General features: G+C 41.3%; 1 protein-coding gene and 1 pseudogene across 1 annotated transcript; both read left to right on the top strand.

The window, feature by feature from the left end:
- The first annotated feature begins 7,087 nt into the window (after positions 1–7,087).
- Positions 7,088–8,856, top strand: LOC120044753 (annotated as a pseudogene).
- Positions 8,857–9,107: 251 nt separating this feature from the next.
- On the top strand, positions 9,108–15,870 carry LOC120044702 (stonustoxin subunit beta-like; the record flags this gene model as incomplete). The annotated part of the gene is made up of 4 exons (XM_038989380.1): positions 9,108–9,259; positions 12,348–12,521; positions 12,698–12,744; positions 15,241–15,870. Coding segments are annotated over 4 exons (927 nt in total), but the record flags the coding sequence as incomplete, so codon positions are not given.
- Positions 15,871–22,986: the final 7,116 nt, after the last annotated feature.

Consider the following 22,986-nt stretch of genomic DNA (forward strand, 5'->3'; position numbering starts at 1 on the left):
CTGTAGGCTTACCTCAGGTAACTTATTATTAATAAGGTTATGGCTACTTGGTGAGTGTGATCACTGTTCGCCTGGGTACACGTTGTGGTGACCCACAGTCCTAGGGATGGCTGGCACATAGCCATCAATGTTAAATATTTTCTGGTCATGGTTAACCATGTTTTTTCCCCAGAAAAAGCTAAAAACCTAAACAAAACGCATGTCCCTGCCCTATTTTTCAAGATGTGGCTGATTTAAACAGCCAGAATAAATGTTTTCATTAAGAAATAAAAGATATTGATGATTTGTTGTTTCTAAATGGCTGCTGGGTAATTTGATATGCGTCTAAATATGTTTGTTCGTAGGCATTGAATTGAGAGAATGCTACGCAGTTTCACTGAGTTGCAAACCAAATGGATAGGTCTAGCTCATTGATTTGTAGATCTGACGCAGTTGCAACCTCAGATTATGAGCCTAGAGTGTCGCGAATGAGGGGCCTGCAGAAGGCCACAGGGAGGAGCAAGAGAGCTATTAAACCCATACTGTTTTTTTGCCTAGAAAAATCTTTACATTTTCTTTATTTAACCAGGCATGTCAGTTAAGAACAAATTCTTATTTACAATGACGGCCTACCCCGGCCAAACCCAGACGACGCTGGGCTAATTGTGCGCCACTCTATGGGACTCCAAATCACAGCTGGTTGTGATACAGCCAGGGTGTCTGTAGTGACGCCTCAAGCACTGAGATGGAGTGCCTTAGACCGCTGTGCCACTAAACCTATGCATAATCTATTTTAGCCTTTACCCTAATTCTAGGGTATGGTAGCCTAGAACACTTTTAGAAACTATTTTTGTAATAATATTATGTTAGTAAATACCAAAACCAATGTAAGCATCTTCATTTTTGGTTATTTATTATTGCAAGGCAGAACACATGTGGTTTGAACTGGGTGTGACCTAGTAACCTCTATGTCCAGCAATTGGTGTGGGATAGTTGGGGCAGGATTGAGACTGATTTCAGGAATGAATAAGAAAAATACACTTTATTCTCAGCTGCCTCACCAATGTCTTTATGTGAATTAATAACTTTTAATTGGTAAATATTTCCAATAGATGGCAGCATAAGACCACGAAGCATCAGTTATAGGCTACAAGCAGCAATATGATTGACATAAAATAGCATGCAACCAAAGACTATATGTCCCATGATTTTCTAAAATGATTACTCATTACTTTACAGTTATATCGATCTATCTATCTATCGATCTATCTAACTAATCTATCTAATCTAATCTATATATATTTATAACAGAGCAGGTCGATGCTGGTTGATGAATTTGACAATGAATGTACTAGGAAAATACTTTTCCCGACCAGAAGGTGACTGAATTAATGTTCACGATTATTGAAACTCGTTATTGGAATAGTAATCAAGTATAATTTCAAAACATGAGCCTTAAAATAGGTCATAATAAACATGAATCATCTTATAGCAATTCACAGTAATCTGTTAAAATGATGTTCCTTCCTCTTGCGTCAGCATTGTGGAAAGGGACAGAAAAAGCAGGGGTAGCGGGAGAAAACTACATTTATTTTATGAGATTTCATTCGTGGTCTTATACTGCCATCTATTGGAATATTGTAGCAATTGCAACACATTTCTTCTAAGCGTTGTGTTGATCTGACCATCAGTTTCTATACCTAAGGTCACTGAAATAAAGTGTATATCCTTATTGAAGTAGTAATTACTCAGAATTGAAAAATATATAACATCTGTTAGTTAATTTGATCACTTACAACCATAAAATAGCCATTTACAGGATAACAATGAACGATGCAACAATGGTCCATATACCCTTAAACCAAAAACAACATGCATTAATTAGTTAATTATAAAAAACACTTTCTTAAGATGGGGAACATTATCTGCCAAAGTAACACCCCTTTAAAGCACCAAATTAGCAGTTGAAACAATAACGTTTTCCCCCCCACTGTTTTGGTAAAAAGATGGAATGGGGCTGGAGAAATGTAACCACTAAAATGTATAGACGGGATGGATGCAAAGACTGACCATCCATGGTACAACAATTATAGTTTTAAATATGTTTTGAAGCTTTACAGTGTTTTGTTTTGGAGTAAAACAAGCTTGTTTTTGGATTCTGATAGAGAATGACAGAACTAAGCTCATGAGGCATTTAGAAGTTATATTATTTTCTGAATCAATAGGTAGATATAATTAATTAATACGTTTAAAAAAGGATGTGGATCCAAAAATGGATGTAGTAACTGTTGATTCACCTTTAACATAAACACACTCGAAATTAGACGTATATTTGTCCCATAGTTGACAGTGGATGTTGGAACAAAAACCAATCCATTAGGCCCAAAGAACTGTCTGTACAGCTCCGATACAGGATCGTGTCGAGGCACAGATCTGGAGAAGGGTACCAAAACATTTCTGCAGCATTGAAGTTCCCCAAGAACACAGTGGTCTCCATCATCCATCACTCCACCAAATGGAAGAAGTTTGGAACCACCAAGAGTCTTCCTAGAGATGGCAGCCTGGCCAAACTTGAGCAATCGGGAGAAGGGCCTTGGTCAGGGAGGTGACCAACAACCCGATGGTCACTCTGACAGAGCTTTAGAGTTCCTCTGTGGAGATGGGAGAACCTTCCAGGAGGACATCCATCTCTGCAGCACTCCACCAATCAGGCCTTTATGGTAGAGTGGCCAGATGGAAGCTACTCCTCAGTGAAAGGCACATGACAGCCCGCTTGGAGTTTTCCAAAAGACACCTAAAGGACTCTCAGACCATGAGAAGAAGATTATCTAGTCTGATGAAACCAAGATTGAACTCTTTGGCCTGAATGCCAAGCATCACGTCTGGAGGAAACCTGGCACCATCCCTACAGTGATGCATAGTGGTGGCAGCATCATGCTGTGGGGATGTTTTTCAGAGGCAGGGACTGGGAGACTAGTCAGGATCGAGGGAAAGATGAATGGAGCAAGGTACAGAGAAATCCTTGATGAAAACCTGCTCCAGAGAGCTCTGGACCTTAGACTGGGCGAAGGTTCACCTTCCAACAAGACAACGACCCTAAGCACACAGCCAAGACAACGCAGGAGTCACTGAACATCCTTGAGTGGCCCAGCCAGAGCCTGGACTTGAACCTGATCGAACATCTCTGGAGACCTGAAAATAGCTGTGCAGCGACGCTCCCCATCCAACCTGACAGAGCTTGAGAGGATCTGCAGAGAAGAACTGGAGAAACTCCCCAAATATAGGTGTGCCAAGCTTGTAACGTCATACCCAAGAAGACTCGAGGCTGTAATCGCTGCCAAAGATGCTTCAACAAAGTACTGAGTAAAGGGTCTGAATACGTATGTAAATGTAATATATATTTTTTAATAGATTTGCTAAAATTTCAAAAAACCTGTTTTTGCTTTGTCATTATGGGGTATTGTGTTTAGATTGATGAGAAAAAACAATGTAATCAATTTTAAAATAAGGCTGTAACGTAACAAAATGTGGCAAAAGTCAAGGGGTCTGACTACATTCCGAATGCACTGTATGTCAATTGTTTAGCTGGAATGGAATGTTCGTTTCCTGATTATTTGACTATGATATGTGGTTGTCTCACCTAGCTATCTTAAGATGAATGAACTTACAGATGCCATATCTTAATTTGACTCAGTTTCAGCAACTGGAAATATTCAGTATTATGTGGATTATAATTCATGGACATTTTTGATACATTTTTCGTTAGGGCAAATCAAGTCTGACAGGGAAATTCCTGCAACGCAGGGTTATCAAATTAAGATATTTGCCATGTCTCTGGGGCCGTTTTCCTGAGAGCGACGGAACTTAGGCTTATGAGTGTCTTAAGATGCATCTTTCCTACAACGGCCGAAGATGAAACATGCGTTTGCCAAAATGGTTGCGTCTTGGAGCATGTGTTGATACTGATAGGATCGAAAGAAATTGAGCGCTGCTCTCAGATCAGCTTTCTCCATTAAAATCTTTCCTTAACATTATAATTGTTTCACAATTCTGACGATGGATCAGCTTCTAGAGAGATATTACCATCTGCCATAGATGGTAATATCTCTCTAGAAGCTGATCCATCGTCAGAATTGTGAAACAATTATAATGTTAAGGAAAGATTTTTAATTTGACTCAGAGGTGGCTTATTCTATGCTTATTCTATGCTTAATTTGACTCAGAGGTGGCTTATTCTATGCTTACCCAATAAAAATGCATTAAATCACAGATTTGGCACATTATTGCACACATTAGTCTCCAAATCACCATTGAAAAGGAAAAGGCACTATGCTCTCAAACCAATTTGTTTTAAGCAGGGTTTTATTTAACTAGGCAAGTAAGTCTGTTAAGAACAAATTCTTATTTACAATGACAGCCTACTGGAGAACAACACTTTTAACTGCGTTGTTCAGGAGTAGAATAACAGATTTTACCTTGTCAGCTCAGGGATTCAATCCAACAACCTTTCAGTTACTGGCCCAATGCTCTAACGACTAAGCTACCTGCCACCCCAAGGTTAAAAGATTAACGTTTTGGCCTTCATCAGAAAAATCACATTTTATTTTGGAATTAAACAAGTTAGCAAAAACAAACACTGAAGGTCCAGAAATACATTCTGGATCCATTCCTTAGATACTTTAGTCTCCAGAGTTCTTATCTGGATCCATTCCTTAGATACATCAGTCTCCAGAGTTCTTATCTGGATCCATTCCTTAGATACTTTAGTCTCCAGAGTTCTTATCTGGATCCATTCCTTAGATACTTTAGTCTCCAGAGTTCTTTCCTACAGAAGGACTACAGTATGTTGTAGATACTTTAGTTCCCAGAGTTCTTTCCTACAGAAGGACTACAGTATGTTGTAGATACTTTAGTTCCCAGAGTTCTTATCCTACAGAAGGACTACAGTATGTTGTAGATACTTTAGTTCCCAGAGTTCTTATCCTACAGAAGGACTACAGTATGTTGTAGATACTTTAGTCCCCAGAGGTCTTAAACTAGAGGACTATAGTATGTTGTAGATACTTTAGTTCCCAGAGGTCTTAACCTACAGAAGGACTATAGTATGTTGTAGATACTTTAGTCCCCAGAGGTCTTAACCTAGAGGACTATAGTATGTTATAGATACTTTAGTCCCCAGAGGTCTTAACCTACAGAAGGACTATAGTATGTTGTAGATACTTTAGTCCCCAGAGGTCTTAACATACAGAAGGACTATAGTATGTTTGACCTAGGTCTTCCGTGTATTAAGTGACTCTGGAGTGCAAAAACGCATCTAACGACTCACTTAGCTGTTCTACGAGTGGTCTGAGGCAGGTATTAGATTATGAGCAATTTCAAGTGCAACATTAATTATGATAGTTTTGGGAAACAGCTCTGTTACAAATTCCCGGTGGCTGAGGGTGACTGTTATCAGCACCTCACAACATCAAGCTGTACACTCCACTCCCCATCCCCCATGACTGGAGCCTGAGAGTCTAGGGGGGAACCATAAACCTGCCTCTCAAACTCTCCCTGAACTGTGTGTTAACTCCTGGGTTGCTTTATTCCCCTCTAACCGGGGGCGGAGTCAGAGAGTTACAAACCAGTAAAATAAGTAGAGGCGGGTCGCTCTCTTTCAAGCCCGGAGATTTAACGATGCTCCTACAAAGGTTCTAACAATGAACTTAGCCTAAAGATGATTTTGGGAAACCGGGCCCTGGATAAGAGCATCTGATAAATGTCCAATGTAAATGTTTTACATACAGATCTCATATTACTGTATTTAATTGTTATTTTTAAATATTGAAAAATTAATTTCACAAATGTATCATTAGTGCAGTTATTTACTAAAAATAAAGTTATTTGTTACATTTGACAGTGTAAAACCTAGCAGTACTAATTATTTCTCTGAGAGTGACGCAGATATTTAGCATTTAGCAAAAAAAACAGAGTAGATGAGTAGATGAGAGATGTAATGTTTGTCTCTGTTGTGTTGAAGAACAATCAAGCGGGAGAGACCAGCCTCCCCTGTACCCAGCTGTGTGTCCATGAAGAGTGGCCGGTCTATGGGTCTACCTATAATGTTTAGAGAGGGAGACTTTTCTCCTAAACAAAGGTAAGAAGAACTCATGGGTCATGGTCAGTGGGTTAAACAACACTGTCTCTAGTCATTTCTCCTCTCCCATTTCCAATTTATTTTCATTATCCATAGTCCTAAATAATTTTTTCAATTTTCATAGTGTGTGTGTACGTGTCTGTGTACTCTTTGGATGTTTTGTCCACAGAAACCAACAGGAGATTCTCAGTGGTCAGTCTTCCCAGAGTCATCAAACAGACCTGACCTCCATATTCAGTGTATGTGGTCCTGTTATGTACATTTGTTTTTGTTTACCTCAAGTAAAGTTGATCTGTCAATCATTCATTCATGTGTTAATGAGAAAGTATTTCTTCTCTTGCTTAACTTATTTACTTTATTTATTTCAGTTGCTTGAAGAGAATATTATGACATTTCTGAAGAATGAGCTGAAGATGTTCAAGAGGATTCTTAGTCCAGATCTCCCAGAAGGCTTTGAGAGTCAGAAGCAGGATAAGGAAGTGGTGGATGCTGAAGATGAGAAGCAGGAGAGCAGTGCCAGAGAGGGGGCTCTGAAGATCACACTGCACATCCTGAGGAAAATGAACCAGAAGGAGCTTGCTGACACACTGGAGAAAAGTAATAGCTGTCTGCCTCATGTTGAATGCTGTTTTATAACATTTCAAAGCTGTAACTGAAGTACAGCTAAAGTAGCTAACTTAATGATATCGTAGCAGCCTTGAGCCAATTTGAAGCTGGGGATGATCAGGTGGCCATGATTGTATGAGGGCCAGATTGGGAATTTGAGAACATTAATAATACCAACAATAATATAAACAGTCACACCAGTGTGTAATGATTTATAAAAACATTTACACATTTATACAGGCAGTTAAGAGAATAAGTTATAATTATTATGTACAACTTTCTAACATGAAATCAGACGTAATATTAATATCCTCTGTGTTATATCTAGATTCAGATGAGCTTGCTGTGATTTGCCAACGTGAACTCAAATCTAATCTAAAGAAGAAGTTTCAATGTGTATTTGAGGGGATCGCTAAACAAGGAAACCCAACACTTCTCAATAAGATCTACACAGAGCTCTACATCACAGAGGGTGGAACAGGAGAGGTCAATAATGAACATGAGCTGAGACAGATTGAGACAACAACCAGGAAACAAGCAAGACCAGAGACTGCGATGAAATGTAACGACATCTTCAAGCCCTTAACGGTACAAGACAAACTTATCAGAACTGTGCTGACAAAGGGAGTCGCTGGCATTGGAAAAACAGTCTCTGTGCAGAAGTTCATTCTGGACTGGGCTGAAGGAAAAGCAAATCAGGATGTCCAATTTGTATTTTCATTGCCTTTTCGCGAGCTGAATTTGATGAAAGGGGAAAAACACACTTTGATTGAACTTCTCAATCACTTCTCAATAGAAACCAAAGAATCAAGAATCTCCAACTATGACGAGTACAAAGTTCTGTTCATCTTTGATGGTCTGGATGAGTGCCGACTGCCCCTAGACTTCCAGAAGAACAAGATCTGTTGTGACGTCACAAAGTCAACCTCAGTGGATGTCCTGCTGACAAATCTCATCAAGGGAAATCTGCTTCCCTCTGCTCTCCTCTGGATAACTACCCGACCTGCAGCAGCCAATAAGATCCCTTCAGGGTGTGTTGACCAGGTGACAGAGGTACGAGGGTTCAATGACCCACAGAAGGAGGAGTACTTCAGGAAGAGATTCAGTGATGAGGACCTGGCCAGCAGAATCATCTCACACATAAAGACATCAAGGAGCCTCCACATCATGTGTCACATTCCAGTCTTCTGTTGGATTTCTGCAATAGTCCTTGAACCCATGCTGAAACATAAGAGAGAAGAGATGCCCAAGACTCTGACTGAGATGTACATACCAAATGTACTGAGATGTTTCATACCAAATGGAAGAATGAAAAGTATCTTGGGAAAGAAGAGACAGGTCCACACTGGAATAAAGAGAGCATTCTGTCACTGGGAAAACTGGCTTTTCAACAGCTTGTGAAGGGCAATCTGATTTTCTATGAAGAAGACCTGAAAGAGGCTGGCATTGACTTCAATGAAGCCTCAGTGTACTCAGGATTGTGCACACAGCTCTTTAAAGAGGAATGTGGGCTGTACCAGGACAAGGTGTACTGCTTCGTGCATCTGAGCATTCAGGAGTTTCTGGCTGCTGTATATGTGTTCCTCTCATTCATCAACAACAATGGGAATCTAATGGCCAAACCAAAATCAACATCCAGGAACCTTTCGGTGCTGTTCAGAGACAAGCCAGAAGTTACAGTCTACAAGAGTGCTGTGGATAAAGCCTTACAAAGTGAGATGGGAAACCTGGACCTTTTTCTCCGCTTCCTTCTGGGCCTCTCACTGGACTCTAATCAGAAGCACTTACGAGGTCTACTGACAAAGACAAGAAGCAGCTCACAGAGCCATGAAGAAACAGTCAAGTATATCAAGGAGAAGATCAGGGAGAATCCCTCTCCAGAGAGGTGCATCAATCTGTTCCACTGTCTGAATGAACTGAATGACCATTCTCTAGTGGAAGAGATCCAAAGCTACCTGAGACCAGGAAGTGTCTCCAATGAAGAACTGTCACCAGCACAGTGGTCAGCTCTGGTCTTTGTGTTGCTGACTTCAGAAAAGGAGCTGGATGTGTTTGACCTGAAGAAATACTCCAGATCAGAGGAAGGTCTTCTGAGGCTGCTGCCAGTGGTCAAAGCCTCCAGAGCTGCTCTGTGAGTACATAAAATGACATTTAAGTACTAATCATCAGGAAGAAATATTCAGTTTAGAGAAGAATATGTATTATTGAATAACATATTGAATCAGTGCATTGATGTTCACATTAGTATAACAACATAACGATACAATTCTAGGAGACGGAAGGTGAATCTATATGTTGTTTGAGTGACACTACTGGTGTTAAATTAACAGTGTGTTTGTGAAATCATGATTATCTCTCTGTCAGGCTGTCAGGCTGTGGAGTCACAGAGAAAGGCTGTGCTTCTCTGGTCTCAGCTCTGAAGTTAAACCCCTCACACCTGAGAGAGCTGGATCTGAGTAACAATGACCTGAAGGATTCAGGAGTGAAGCTGCTCTCTGATGCACTGGGGAATCCCCACTGTCAACTGGAGACTCTGAGGTTTGTGTTCCTGTAGTTGGTCAACAAGTGATAACTGTTCACCAGATCCACATATGTTTACCAATCACACATAGTCCACACCATATGTGTTTGAACAGTGTTTTCTGTTTTAAATGTGTTGCTATGCTCCAGCATTTAGGATTTGAGATAGAATGTTTCGTATTAGGCGACAGTACAGAATGCCACCTTTTACTTGAGGGTATTTCCATGCACATAAGTGTTACTGTTTAGAAATGAAAGCACTCTGTGTCTATTTATCCCATTTGAAAATGTCGTAATCATTTTGACAAATTCACTTATATTGTATTAAAGTAGTCATAAGTTTAGTATTTGGTCTCATATTCCTTGCCTGCAGTGATTACATCAAGCTTGTGACTCTACACACTTGTTGAATGCATTTGCAGTTCGTCTTGGTTGTGTTTTGGATGATGATTTTCCCAATAGAAACTGAATGGTGAATAATATCCTGTGTCATTTTGGAGTCACTTCGCTTGTATTGTCAGTAAGAATAGAAAATGTTTCTGAACACTTCTACATTCATGTGGATGCTGCCATGATTATGAATGAATCATGAATGACGATGAATGAGAAAGTTAAAGAGGCACGAGGATCATACCCCCCTCTGTTATTTGTGTTAGGTTCTAATTTTTCAGAGTAAATAACCCACGGACACTAGAGAAGCTTTAACCAAGTTCAATTCTTCCCAAAGGTTCTGTACAGCTGTAATCAGACAACCCAACATTTCTCCCACCCAGATATTTATATTCCACTTAAGACACTCCTCCTTCTCTCCAATCCTTCTTATGGTTTAACAGGAAAAGAGTAACAAGATCCCAAATCTTGACCTGTCCTCACCTCCTGACCTCAACCCCTCCTTCATCTAATCCACAGATGTCCATCTGTCTTTCCTGTATCAACACGGTGCTCTGCTCTCGTCCCCAACACATTCCAACACATTCCAACACATTCCACAGCTATCTGTCTTTCCTGTATCAACACGGTGCTCTGCTCTCGTCCCCAACACATTCCAACACATTCCAACACATTCCACAGCTATCTGTCCTTCTACAGAGAACCCTTAACTTTCTTCTTTGATCCTATGCTTCTTCGCTATCATTTATTTAATATCTCAATGTTCAAAACGTCGAATGGTGAGAGGTTAGCATGTTTTGTTGTGGCCTCTGTAACTTTCTCACTCGTTCATTATTATTCATGATTCATTCATGATTTCTCTTAATCATGGCATCATCAGTATTAATTGAGTAGTGTTTAGAAACATGTTATCTACTCACTTAGAGAGAAGATTAATCCAGTCACCATTCAGTTACTATTGGGCAAAACATAACTCAAAACACAACCAAAACAAACTGCAAATGCAGGCAACGAGTTTGGGACCAAATACTACTAACCGAAAGCTTGCAAGATCAAATCCCTGAGCTGACAAGGTACAAATGTTGTCCTGCCCCTGAACAAGGCAGTAAACCCACTGTTCCTAGGCCGTCATTGAAAATAAGAATTTGTTCTGAACTCACTTGCCTAGTTAAATAAAGGTAAAAAACTATTGGGCAAAATATAACACAAGCAAAACCAAATGCAAATGTGTGTTTGGAACCAAAAACTAAACTTTTGACTACTTTAAGACACTGTAAGTGAATTGCTCAGAATACTTATGATTTCTTCAAATGGGGGACTAGATACATAAAGTGCTATAATTCCTAAACGTTGAACTATATGTATGAAAATACCCCCCCCAAAAAAGGTGACATTATATACTGTCACCTCATATGAAACATTTGATCTCAAATCCCAAATTTTGGAGTATACAGTCATGGCCAAAAGTTTTGAGAATGACACAAATATAAATTTTCACAAAGTCTGCTGCCACAGTTTGTATGATGGCAATTTGCATATACTTCAGAATGTTATGAAGAGTGATCAGATGAATTGCAATGAACTGCAAAGTCCCTCTTTGCCATGCAAATGAACTGAATCCCCCCAAAACATCTCCACTGCATTTCTGCAAAAGGTACAGTGATTGGACTGCTGAGGACTGGGGTAAAGTCATTTTCTCTGATGAATCCCCTTTCCGATTGTTTGGGGCATCCGGAAAAAAGGTGAGCGCTACCATCAGTCCTGTGTCATGCCAACAGTAAAGCATCCTGAGACCATTCATGTGTGGGGTTGCTTCTCAGCCAAGGGAGTGGGCTCACTCACAATTTTGCCAAAGAACACAGCCATGAATAAAGAATGGTACCAACACATACTCCGAGAGCAACTTCTCCCAACCATCCAGGAACAGTTTGGTGATGAACAATGCCTTTTCCAGCATGATGGAGTACCTTGCCATAAGGCAAAAGTGATAACTAAGTGGCTCGGGGAACAAAACATTGATATTTTGGGTCCATGGCCAGGAAACTCCCCAGACCTTAATCCCATTGAGAACTTGTGGTCAGTCCTCAGAGGCGGGTGGACAAACAAAAACCCACAAATTCTGACAAACTCCAAGAATTGATTATGCAAGAGTGGGCTGCCATCAGTCAGGATATGGCCCAGAAGTTAATTGACAGCATGGCAGGGCGGATTGCATCAACTTTATGTAATTGTTAATAAAAGCCTTTGACACTTATGAAATGCTTGTAATTATACTTAGTAGTAACATCTGACAAAAATATCTAAAGACACTGAAGCAGCAAACTTTATGGAAATTAATATTTGTGTCATTCTCAAAACTTTTGGCGACGACTGTAGAGCCACATTTAACATTTTAGCTTTACTGTCAAACTAGATATGGTGTGGACTCCATTCTCAATACAATCTAAATCTGATACCTCAATGTCTGTCTTTTGACTGATACTGCTTTTTAAACTGGTCTGGTCAGTCAACTCAAATATTTGTACTACACATGTTTCTATCTACAAGCAATACTTTGATAATTTATCATTTCTAATAATGATACGTTAATTTATGAATAGATATGTCAGGTTTCAGGACAGTGATAAATCTGAATATGGTGAAAAAATATACTGCCACTGTATTTTCACCACCAAAGAATAGCAGTGTGGTTTAAAAATTATTTTACTCTTTGCAGGCTGTCCCGATGTCAAGTCACAGAGGAAGGCTGTGCTTCTCTGGTCTCAGCTCTGAAGTCAAACCCCTCACACCTGAGAGAGCTGGACCTGAGCTACAATCACCCAGGAGACTCAGGAGTCAGACTGCTCTCTGCTGGACTGGAGGATCTACACTGCAGACTGGAGAAACTCAGGTATGAAGAGGGTTTATGTCAATGTTCATATCAGACATGTTTAAGTTATCAGGCCTGTTATTACAAACATTCTTCAACCACTTGGACAAAGTTATATGCAGACTGTGTGTGTGTGTGTGTGTGTGTGTGTGTGTGTGTGTGTCAATGACTGTCTGTTCCTTTACTTACCGCTACAGTGTGGAACATGGTGGAGAGTACACAATGAAGCCTGGGCTTAGAAAATGTGAGTGTTGACTTCTGTGAAGAATATGACTAAGAATAAGTCTTAATTCAAGTTAAGTCAAAGACCACCATCATTACTTACTTGATCATATTACATTTAACCTTTTATGGCTGCCATCCCGCTACCTGGATGATATGACTACAGCGAGTGAAAATGCAGGGCGCCAAATTCAAAAAGCAGAAATCTCATAATTAAAATTCCTCAAACATAGATTTGTCTTATATCATTTTAAAGGTAATCTTGTTGTTAATCCCACCAAAGTGTCCGATTTCAAATATGCTTTTCAGCGAAAGCACTACAAACGATTATGTTAGGTCACACCAAACCACAATAAGCACAGCCATTTTTCCAGCGAAAGATAGCTTTCACAAAATCCAGAAATAGAGAAAATTAATCACTAACCTTTGATTATCTTCATCAGATGACACTCATAGGACTTCATGTTACACAATACATGCATGTTTTGTTTGATTAAGTTCATATTTATATAAAAAAATCTGAGTTTACATTGGCGCGTTAGATTCACTAGTTGCAAAAACATCAAGTGATTTTGCATAGCCACATCGTTTCAACAGAAATACTCATCATAAATGTAGATGATAATACAAGTTATACACATGGAATTATAGATATACCTCTCCTTAATGCAACCGCTGTGTCAGATTTAAAAAAAACTTTACGGAAAAAGCAAACCATGCAATAATCTGAGACGGCGCTCAGAACAATAGTCAAATTAGCCGCCATGTTGGAGTCAACAGAAACCAGAAATTACATGATAAATGTTTCCTTACCTTTGATGATCTTCATCAGAATGCACTCCCAGGAATCCCAGGTCCACAAATGCTTGATTTGTTCGATAATGTCCGTTATTTATGTCCAATTAGCTACTTTTGTTAGCGCATTTGGTAAACAATTCCAAAGTCACGAAGCGCGTTCCCTAAAAGCTGACGAAATGTCCAAAAGTTCAGTAACAGTCAGTAGAAACATGTCAAACGATGTATTGAATCAATCTTTAGAATGTTAACATAAATCTTGAATAACGTTCCAACCGGAGAATTACATTGACTTCAGATGAGCGATGGAACAGAGCTCCATCTCATGTGAATGTGCATGGTGAAAGCATGGTCAGGTCATGGCAGACTTGACTAATTCCTCTCTCATTCGACCCCCCTTCACAGTAGAGGCATCAGACAAAGTTCTACAGACTGTTGACATCTAGTGGAAGCAGTAGGAAGTGAATACTCATTCATATCTCGCTGTGATTTCAATGGGATCTTGTTTGAAAATCGACCAGCCTAATAATTTCCACTTCCTGTTTAAAAATTTTCTCAGGTTTTTGCCTGCCATATGAGTTCTGTTATTCTCACAGACATAATTCAAACAGTTTTAGACACTTCAGAGTGTTTTCTATCCAATACTAATAATACTATGCATATATTAGCAACTATGACTGAGGAGCAGGCCGTTTTACTCTGGGCACCTCTGTGCACCTTTCATCCAAGCTACTCAATACTGCCCCTGCAGCCACAAGAAGTTCTTAAGTAAAGGTTAAATATTACAAATTTAAAAAACTTTATTTAACTAGGCAAGTCAGTTAAGAACAAATTCTTATTTACAATGACAGCCAAACCAGGATGACACTGGGCCAATTGGCCAAAGGCCTGCTGCGGGGACTGGGGCTGGGATATTTTAAAAAAAATAGGACAAAACACACATATCGACAAGAGAGACACCGCAACACTACATCAAGAGAGACCTAAGACAACAACATAGCATGCCAGCAACACATGACAACACAGCAGGGTAGCAACACAACATGACAACAACCTGGTAGTGTCACGTTCCTGACCTGTTTTCCTTTGTCATGTATTTGTTTTAGTTGGTCAGGGCGTGAGTTGGGTGGGTTGGTCTAGGTTTGTTTTTCTATGTTGGGATTTTGTGTTCGGCCTGGTATGATTCTCAATCAGAGACAGCTGTCAATCGTTGTCCCTGATTGAGAATCATACTAAGGCAGCCAGGGTTTCACTTGTGTTTTGTGGGTGTTTGTTCCTGTGTCAGCGTTTGGGCCACACAGGACTGTTTCGGGTTAGTCACGTTTGTTGGTTTTTGTATTTTGTAGTGTTTGTTGTTTTTTCATTAAATAATGAATACTTACCAATCCGCATCTTGGTCCGATCCATGCTCCTCCTCGTCTGAGGAGGAGAACGACTACGACAGCCGTTACAGGTAGTAACACAAAATGGCAGATGCACAAAATGGTACCTGCACAAAGCATGGTACAAACATTATTGGGCACAGACAACAGCACTAAGGCAAGAAGGTAGAGACAACAATACATCTCGCAGAGCAGCCACAACTGTCAGTAAGAATGTTCATGATTGAGTCTTTGAATGAAGAGATGGAGATAAAACTGTCCAGATTGAGTGTTAAAAGTGAGTTACCATTCTAATGTGAATGATGATGATTTCTAATATTGTGTCTGGTGTCATCCATCAGATGGCTGTGATCTCACACTGGACCCAAACACAGCACACAGACAACTCTCTCTGTCTGAGGAGAACAGAAAGGTGACACGGAGGAGACAGAAGCAGCCGTATCCTGATCACCCAGAGAGATTTGAGGACCGTGGACAGGTGCTGTGTAGAGAGGGTCTGACTGGATGCTGTTACTGGGAGGTAGAGTGGAGTGGGAGTGGGCCTGTTATAGGAGTGACATATAAAGGAATCAGCAGGAGAGGAAGGGGTTATGACCATGGGCTTGGATGGAATGACAAGTCCTGGAGTCTGTTCTGCTATGACAACAGTTACTATGCCTGGCACAATAATGCTCACATTACCTTAGACGTCCCCTCCTCCAGCTCCCACAGAGTAGGAGTGTATCTGGACTGGCCAGCCGGCACTCTGTCCTTCTACAGAGTCTCCTCTGACACACTGACCCACCTGTACACATTCCACACCACATTCACTGAGCCCCTCTATCCAGGGTTTAGGCTTTATGACACCTCTTCAGTGTCCCTGTGTCAGGTGGTCCCTGTGTCAAACACAACATGATGTTTCACTCTAATCAGGGTCATGTTCAGTAAGACACACTGGAGCAACAATGTAGAATATCTCTCTAGTGTGTAAACATATGATTGTAAATATTCATTAATAAACACCATTGAAACTGACAGACATTGTCATCTAGAGTCATTCATTAATATAATGAATCACCACACTGTGTTGTAAAAACTGGTTTAATTTAGAAATCATTGATCTTGTTGTTATTGGGCTTCTTGGTGTTTGTAAATATTGTTGTCTGTAGAATGTTTATTTGTCAAATTCTTGACTCAACAATCTTGTTTCTGTATGAACTCAATTCCACTGAATGAAATGTACATGTGACAGATGTGACTAATAAAGGTTAATCAACCAGATGAAAGAAGAGAGGTGTAAATGTTTTAATATTGATCAGAATATGACAGTACAGTAAATGGACTACAGTAATAGGGGTTGTGTTCAGTACATAGAGATGGGTCTTATTCAGTTGAAGAGGAAGCTGTTATGACCTCACAGGACAGGACAATAAGACAATGGGTGCATCTCAATAATCTAAAGTGGCCTCCTCTCCTTATCTCCTCTCCTTTATCTTGACTCATCTGAAAACACAAGATAGGTCAAAGTAATATGGTGGCTGCCTATCGGGTCATTGCTTTCACCTCTCCAGTTCTCTGATATTGGTTTAGATGAAGGAAAGGAGACAAAAATCCACTGGAACGCCCTTCCAACTGGTAATTACTAGTGGAAACTCATCTACCAATCCACTGGAACGCCCCTCCTACTGGTAATTACTAGAGGAAACTCATCTATCAATCCACTGGAACGCCCCTCCAACTGGTAATTACTAGTGGGAAACTCATCTACCAATCCACTGGAACGCCCCTCCTACTGGTAATTACTAGTGGGAAACTCATCTATCAATCCACTGGAACGCCCCTCCAACTGGTAATTACTAGTGGAAACTCATCTATCAATCCACTGGAACGCCCCTCCTACTGGTAATTACTACTGGGAAATTAATCTATCAATCCACTGGAACACCCCATCTACTGGTAATTACTAGTGGGAAACTCATCTATCAATCCACTGGAACGCCCCTCTAACTGGTAATTACTAGTGGAAACTCATCTACCAATCCACTGGAACGCCCCTCCAACTGGTAATTACTAGAGGAAACTCATCTACCAATCCACTGGAACGCCCCTCCAACTGGTAATTACTAGTGGAAACTCATCTACCAATCCACTGGAACGCCCCTCTAACTGGTAATTACTAGTGGAAACTCATCTATCAATCCACTGGAACGCCCCTCCAACTGGTAATTACTAGTGGGAAACTCATCTATCAATCCACTGGAACACCCCTCTAACTGGTAATTACTAGTGGGAAACTCATCTATCAATCCACTGGAACGCCCCTCTAACTGGTAATTACTAGTGGAAACTCATCTATCAATCCACTGGAACACCCCTCCAACTGGTAATTACTAGTGGAAACTCATCTATCAATCCACTGGAACGCCCCTCTAACTGGTAATTACTAGTGGGAAACTCATCTATCAATCCACTGGAACGCCCCTCCAACTGGTAATTACTAGTGGAAACTCATCTATCAATCCACTGGAACGCCCCTCCTACTGGTAATTACTACTGGGAAATTCATCTACCAATCCACTGGAACACCCCATCTACTGGTAATTACTAGAGGGAAACTCATCTATCAATCCACTGGAACTCCCCTCCTACTGGTAATTACTAGTGGGAAACTCATCTACCAATCCACTGGAACTCCCCTCCTACTGGTAATTACTAGAGGGAAACTCATCTATCAATCCACTGGAACACCCCTCCAACTGGTAATTACTAGTGGAAACTCATCTATCAATCCACTGGAACGCCCCTCCTACTGGTAATTACTAGTGGGAAACTCATCTATCAATCCACTGGAACGCCCCTCCTACTGGTAATTACTAGTGGAAACTCATCTATCAATCCACTGGAACGCCCCTCCTACTGGTAATTACTAGTGGGAAACTCATCTATCAATCCACTGGAACGTCCCTCCTACTGGTAATTACTAGAGGAAACTCATCTATCAATCCACTGGAACGTCCCTCCTACTGGTAATTACTAGAGGAAACTCATCTATCAATCCACTGGAACACCCCTCCTACTGGTAATTACTAGTGGAAACTCATCTATCAATCCACTGGAACACCCCTCCTACTGGTAATTACTAGTGGGAAACTCATCTATCAATCCACTGGAACACCCCTCCTACTGGTAATTACTAGTGGGAAACTCATCTATCAATCCACTGGAACGCCCCTCCAACTGGTAATTACTAGTGGAAACTCATCTATCAATCCACTGGAACTCCCCTCCTACTGGTAATTACTAGAGGAAACTCATCTACCAATCCACTGGAACGCCCCTCTAACTGATAATTACTAGAGGAAACTCATCTATCAATCCACTGGAACGCCCCTCTAACTGGTAATTACTAGTGGGAAACTCATCTATCAATCCACTGGAACACCCCTCCTACTGGTAATTACTAGTGGGAAACTCATCTATCAATCCACTGGAACGCCCCTCCTACTGGTATTTACTACTGGGAAACTCATCTATCAATCCACTGGAACTCCCCTCCTACTGGTAATTACTAGTGGGAAACTCATCTACCAATCCACTGGAACACCCCATCTACTGGTAATTACTAGTGGGAAACTCATCTACCAATCCACTGGAACTCCCCTCCTACTGGTAATTACTAGTGGGAAACTCATCTACCAATCCACTGGAACACCCCATCTACTGGTAATTACTAGTGGGAAACTCATCTACCAATCCACTGGAACTCCCCTCCTACTGGTAATTACTAGTGGGAAACTCATCTACCAATCCACTGGAACGCCCCTCCTACTGGTAATTACTAGTGGAAACTCTTCTATCAATCCACTGGAACGCCCCTCCTACTGGTAATTACTAGTGGGAAACTCATCTATCAATCCACTGGAACGCCCCTCCAACTGGTAATTACTAGTGGAAACTCATCTATCAATCCACTGGAACGCCCCTCCAACTGGTAATTACTAGAGGAAACTCATCTATCAATCCACTGGAACACCCCTCCTACTGGTAATTACTAGTGGGAAACTCATCTATCAATCCACTGGAACGCCCCTCCTACTGGTATTTACTAGTGGGAAACTCATCTATCAATCCACTGGAACACCCCTCCTACTGGTAATTACTAGTGGGAAACTCATCTATCAATCCACTGGAACACCCCTCCTACTGGTAATTACTAGTGGGAAACTCATCTATCAATCCACTGGAACGCCCCTCCTACTGGTATTTACTAGTGGGAAACTCATCTATCAATCCACTGGAACGCCCCTCCAACTGGTAATTACTAGTGGAAACTCATCTATCAATCCACTGGAACGCCCCTCCTACTGGTAATTACTAGTGGAAACTCATCTATCAATCCACTGGAACGCCCCTCTAACTGGTAATTACTAGTGGAAACACATCTATCAATCCACTGGAACGCCCCTCCTACTGGTAATTACTAGAGGGAAACTCATCTATCAATCCACTGGAACGCCCCTCCTACTGGTAATTACTAGTGGAAACTCATCTATCAATCCACTGGAACGTCCCTCCAACTGGTAATTACTAGTGGGAAACTCATCTATCAATCCACTGGAACACCCCTCCAACTGGTAATTACTAGTGGAAACTCATCTATCAATCCACTGGAACGCCCCTCCTACTGGTAATTACTAGAGGAAACTCATCTACCAATCCACTGGAACGCCCCTCCTACTGGTAATTACTAGAGGAAACTCATCTACCAATCCACTGGAACGCCCCTCCAACTGGTAATTACTAGTGGGAAACTCATCTATCAATCCACTGGAACGCCCCTCCTACTGGTAATTACTAGTGGGAAACTCATCTATCAATCCACTGGAACACCCCTCCAACTGGTAATTACTAGTGGGAAACTCATCTATCAATCCACTGGAACGCCCCTCCTACTGGTAATTACTAGTGGAAACTCATCTATCAATCCACTGGAACGCCCCTCCTACTGGTAATTACTAGTGGGAAACTCATCTATCAATCCACTGGAATGCCCCTCCAACTGGTAATTACTAGTGGAAACTCATCTATCAATCCACTGGAACGCCCCTCCAACTGGTAATTACTAGTGGGAAACTCATCTATCAATCCACTGGAACGCCCCTAGTGGGAAACTTGTCTATCATCTCTAAGCTACGACTTCTCCCACCACAGGAGGTTGGTGGCACCTTAATTGGGGAGGATGGGGTCGTGGTAATGGCTGGAGCAGAATAAATGGAATGGTATCAAATACATCAAACAATTGGTTTCCATGGTTTCCATGTGTTTGATGCCATTCCATTTACTCCGGTCCAGCCATTATTATGAGCCTTGCTCCCTTCAGTAGCCTCCACTGTGTCCCACGTACTGAACTCTGACATCACATACTAAAGAAATGACCGACATAACAGCATTTTTGGCAGGTAAATGCAAAACATTTTTTTTTTATAAAATCAAATCTATTAAAGCTGCATTATGTACATTTTTATGTGACCCGACCAAGTTATTCACTATATATACAAAAGTATCTGGACATCCCTTCAAATTAGTGGATTTGGCTATTTCAGCCACACCCGTTGCTGACAGGTGTATAAAATCGAGCACACCGCCATGCAATCTCCATAGACAAACATTGGCAGTAGAATGACTAGTCTCTAGTCATGAAATTACAATACAGGCAGGATAGCAAAGTCAATTCTGGATGTCAGTAGAGTTTTTGATTCATTCTCATCAATGACAACATTCTAGACCTGACTAAACACCCATCTAAGGCTGGTATCTGGGGTAATCTGGTTAATGATTATACAAACTATTAAGTTTCTCTTTCTTTGTAGAATGTTGACAGCTGTAACTTAATAGCTACACTCACTGACACAGGATAAACTTGATCCCTCATGTTGGCTTGATCAAACTGGTAAGTTGCCCCACACTATAGCTGTACAAGTCTCCACATGGCCAGACTTCTAGTGGTCTTCTCCCCTTTCAATGCTAGTATGTTCATCCTTGAAAAATGCCTTGAGGTCTGAAAATAGACACCAAAGTTGAAATACTTTACAAACAATGATCTAGGCTAAGTAAAACAAAATTATTTTTGGATCTACTGCTATGCTAACTAGCTAGCTAGAGTGTAGTCAGTGGCTAGCTAAGACAGAGAAAGGGGACGTACAGAAGAGCTCTGATCACGCTGGTCAACTGTAGCTGACTGTGTCGGCTAGAGATGAAGTGCAGGAACTTCCTGCAGGAAGTTGTAGTCTTGCTGAGGTTGTAGTCTTATTGAGGTTGTAGTCTTGCTGAGGTTGTAGTCTTATTGAGGTTGTAGTCTTGCTGAGGTTGTAGTCTTGCTGAGGTTGTAGTCTTATTGAGGTTGTAGTCTTGCTGAGGTTGTAGTCTTATTGAGGTTGTAGTCTTGCTGAGGTTGTAGTCTTATTGAGGTTGTAGTCTTATTGAGGTTGTAGTCTTGCTGAGGTTGTAGTCTTATTGAGGTTGTAGTCTTGCTACTCTGTTGCTAATTAGCATTTCGAATTTTTGAGAGTAAATTGAGGCAAATATATTGATAAAAGTCCCCTTGCCAGAGAAAGAATTACATGGCTATCAAAACGTCACGCCAAGGTAAGCCTACACCACACACACAATTAATAATATATTTTTTGTAAAATTCACGATGTGAAAAATTATAGCGGAACAAAAAAACGTTGGAACCATTTTCGTGTTTTAATGGGTATTATGAGCGTCTACTGTGGTGGACTATTAGCCGTCACAGACACATCTATGCGTCTACTGTGGTGGACTATTAGCCGTCACAGACACATCTATGCGTCTACTGTGGTGGACTATTAGCCGTCACAGACACATCTATGCGTCTACTGTGGTGGACTATTAGCTGTCACAGACACATCTATGCCTGCTAACAGTTCCATCTGAAAATGCTCACTGCGTCTCCATAAGAATATCATGTTCATGTTGCTTTCCGAATCATCTCTTGTATTTATCTCAACTCACACATTAGTTTGGTACAGCAGAGGTTAATATAAGCCTCGCTGTCTGCCTGTAGAGTCTCCAGTACCCAGCTGTCAGAGGTTGCAACTAGTACCTTTTATTGTGCAGAGGGTTTTGAGTTCACTTCCTGGTTGGGGGAGAAAGGGACAGAACTCACTCTGTTATATCAGTACCTGTCGCTTACTCTGCTTTGTTAAAAAGTGAATCATGACAACACATTATTTGAGAGACCAGTCCAGGTGTGCAGTGTGTCACCAGGTGCTGAGGGGTCCAGTCTCTATCACCTGTGGACACAGGTTCTGCAGACAGTGCATCACCAGATACTGGGAGAAACCTGCTCCTTCAGGAGACTATGACTGTCCTCAGCGTAGAAAGAGATCCAGAACACGTCCTGTACTACAGCACCTGAGTGAACCCAATGATGCCAGATCTAAACCCTAAACCATATGTGTTGATATGACATGGCAGGTGGGCAGGGAAACCCCTATAGAACTCTGTGAGGATACCACTAGGTGGACCCCTATAGAACTCTGTGTGGATACCACTAGGTGGACCCCTTTAGAACTCTGTGTGGATACCACTAGGTGGACCCCTTTAGAACTGTGTGGATACCACTAGGTGGACCCCTTTAGAACTCTGTGTGGATACCACTAGGTGGACCCCTTTAGAACTCTGTGTGGATACCACTAGGTGGACCCCTTTAGAACTCTGTGTGGATACCACTAGGTGGACCCCTTTAGAACTCTGTGTGGATACCACTAGGTGGACCCCTTTAGAACTCTGTGTGGATACCACTAGGTGGACCCCTTTAGAACTCTGTGTGGATACCACTAGGTGGACCCCTTTAGAACTCTGTGTGGATACCACTAGGTGGACCCCTTTAGAACTCTGTGTGGATACCACTAGGTGGACCCCTTTAGAACTCTGTGTGGATACCACTAGGTGGACCCCTTTAGAACTCTGTGTGGATACCACTAGGTGGACCCCTTTAGAACTCTGTGTGGATACCACTAGGTGGACCCCTTTAGAACTCTGTGTGGATACCACTAGGTGGACCCCTTTAGAACTCTGTGTGG

The sequence above is a fragment of the Salvelinus namaycush genome, chromosome 3 (assembly GCF_016432855.1).
Source record: "Salvelinus namaycush isolate Seneca chromosome 3, SaNama_1.0, whole genome shotgun sequence".
NCBI classification, from domain to species: Eukaryota; Metazoa; Chordata; class Actinopteri; order Salmoniformes; family Salmonidae; genus Salvelinus; species Salvelinus namaycush.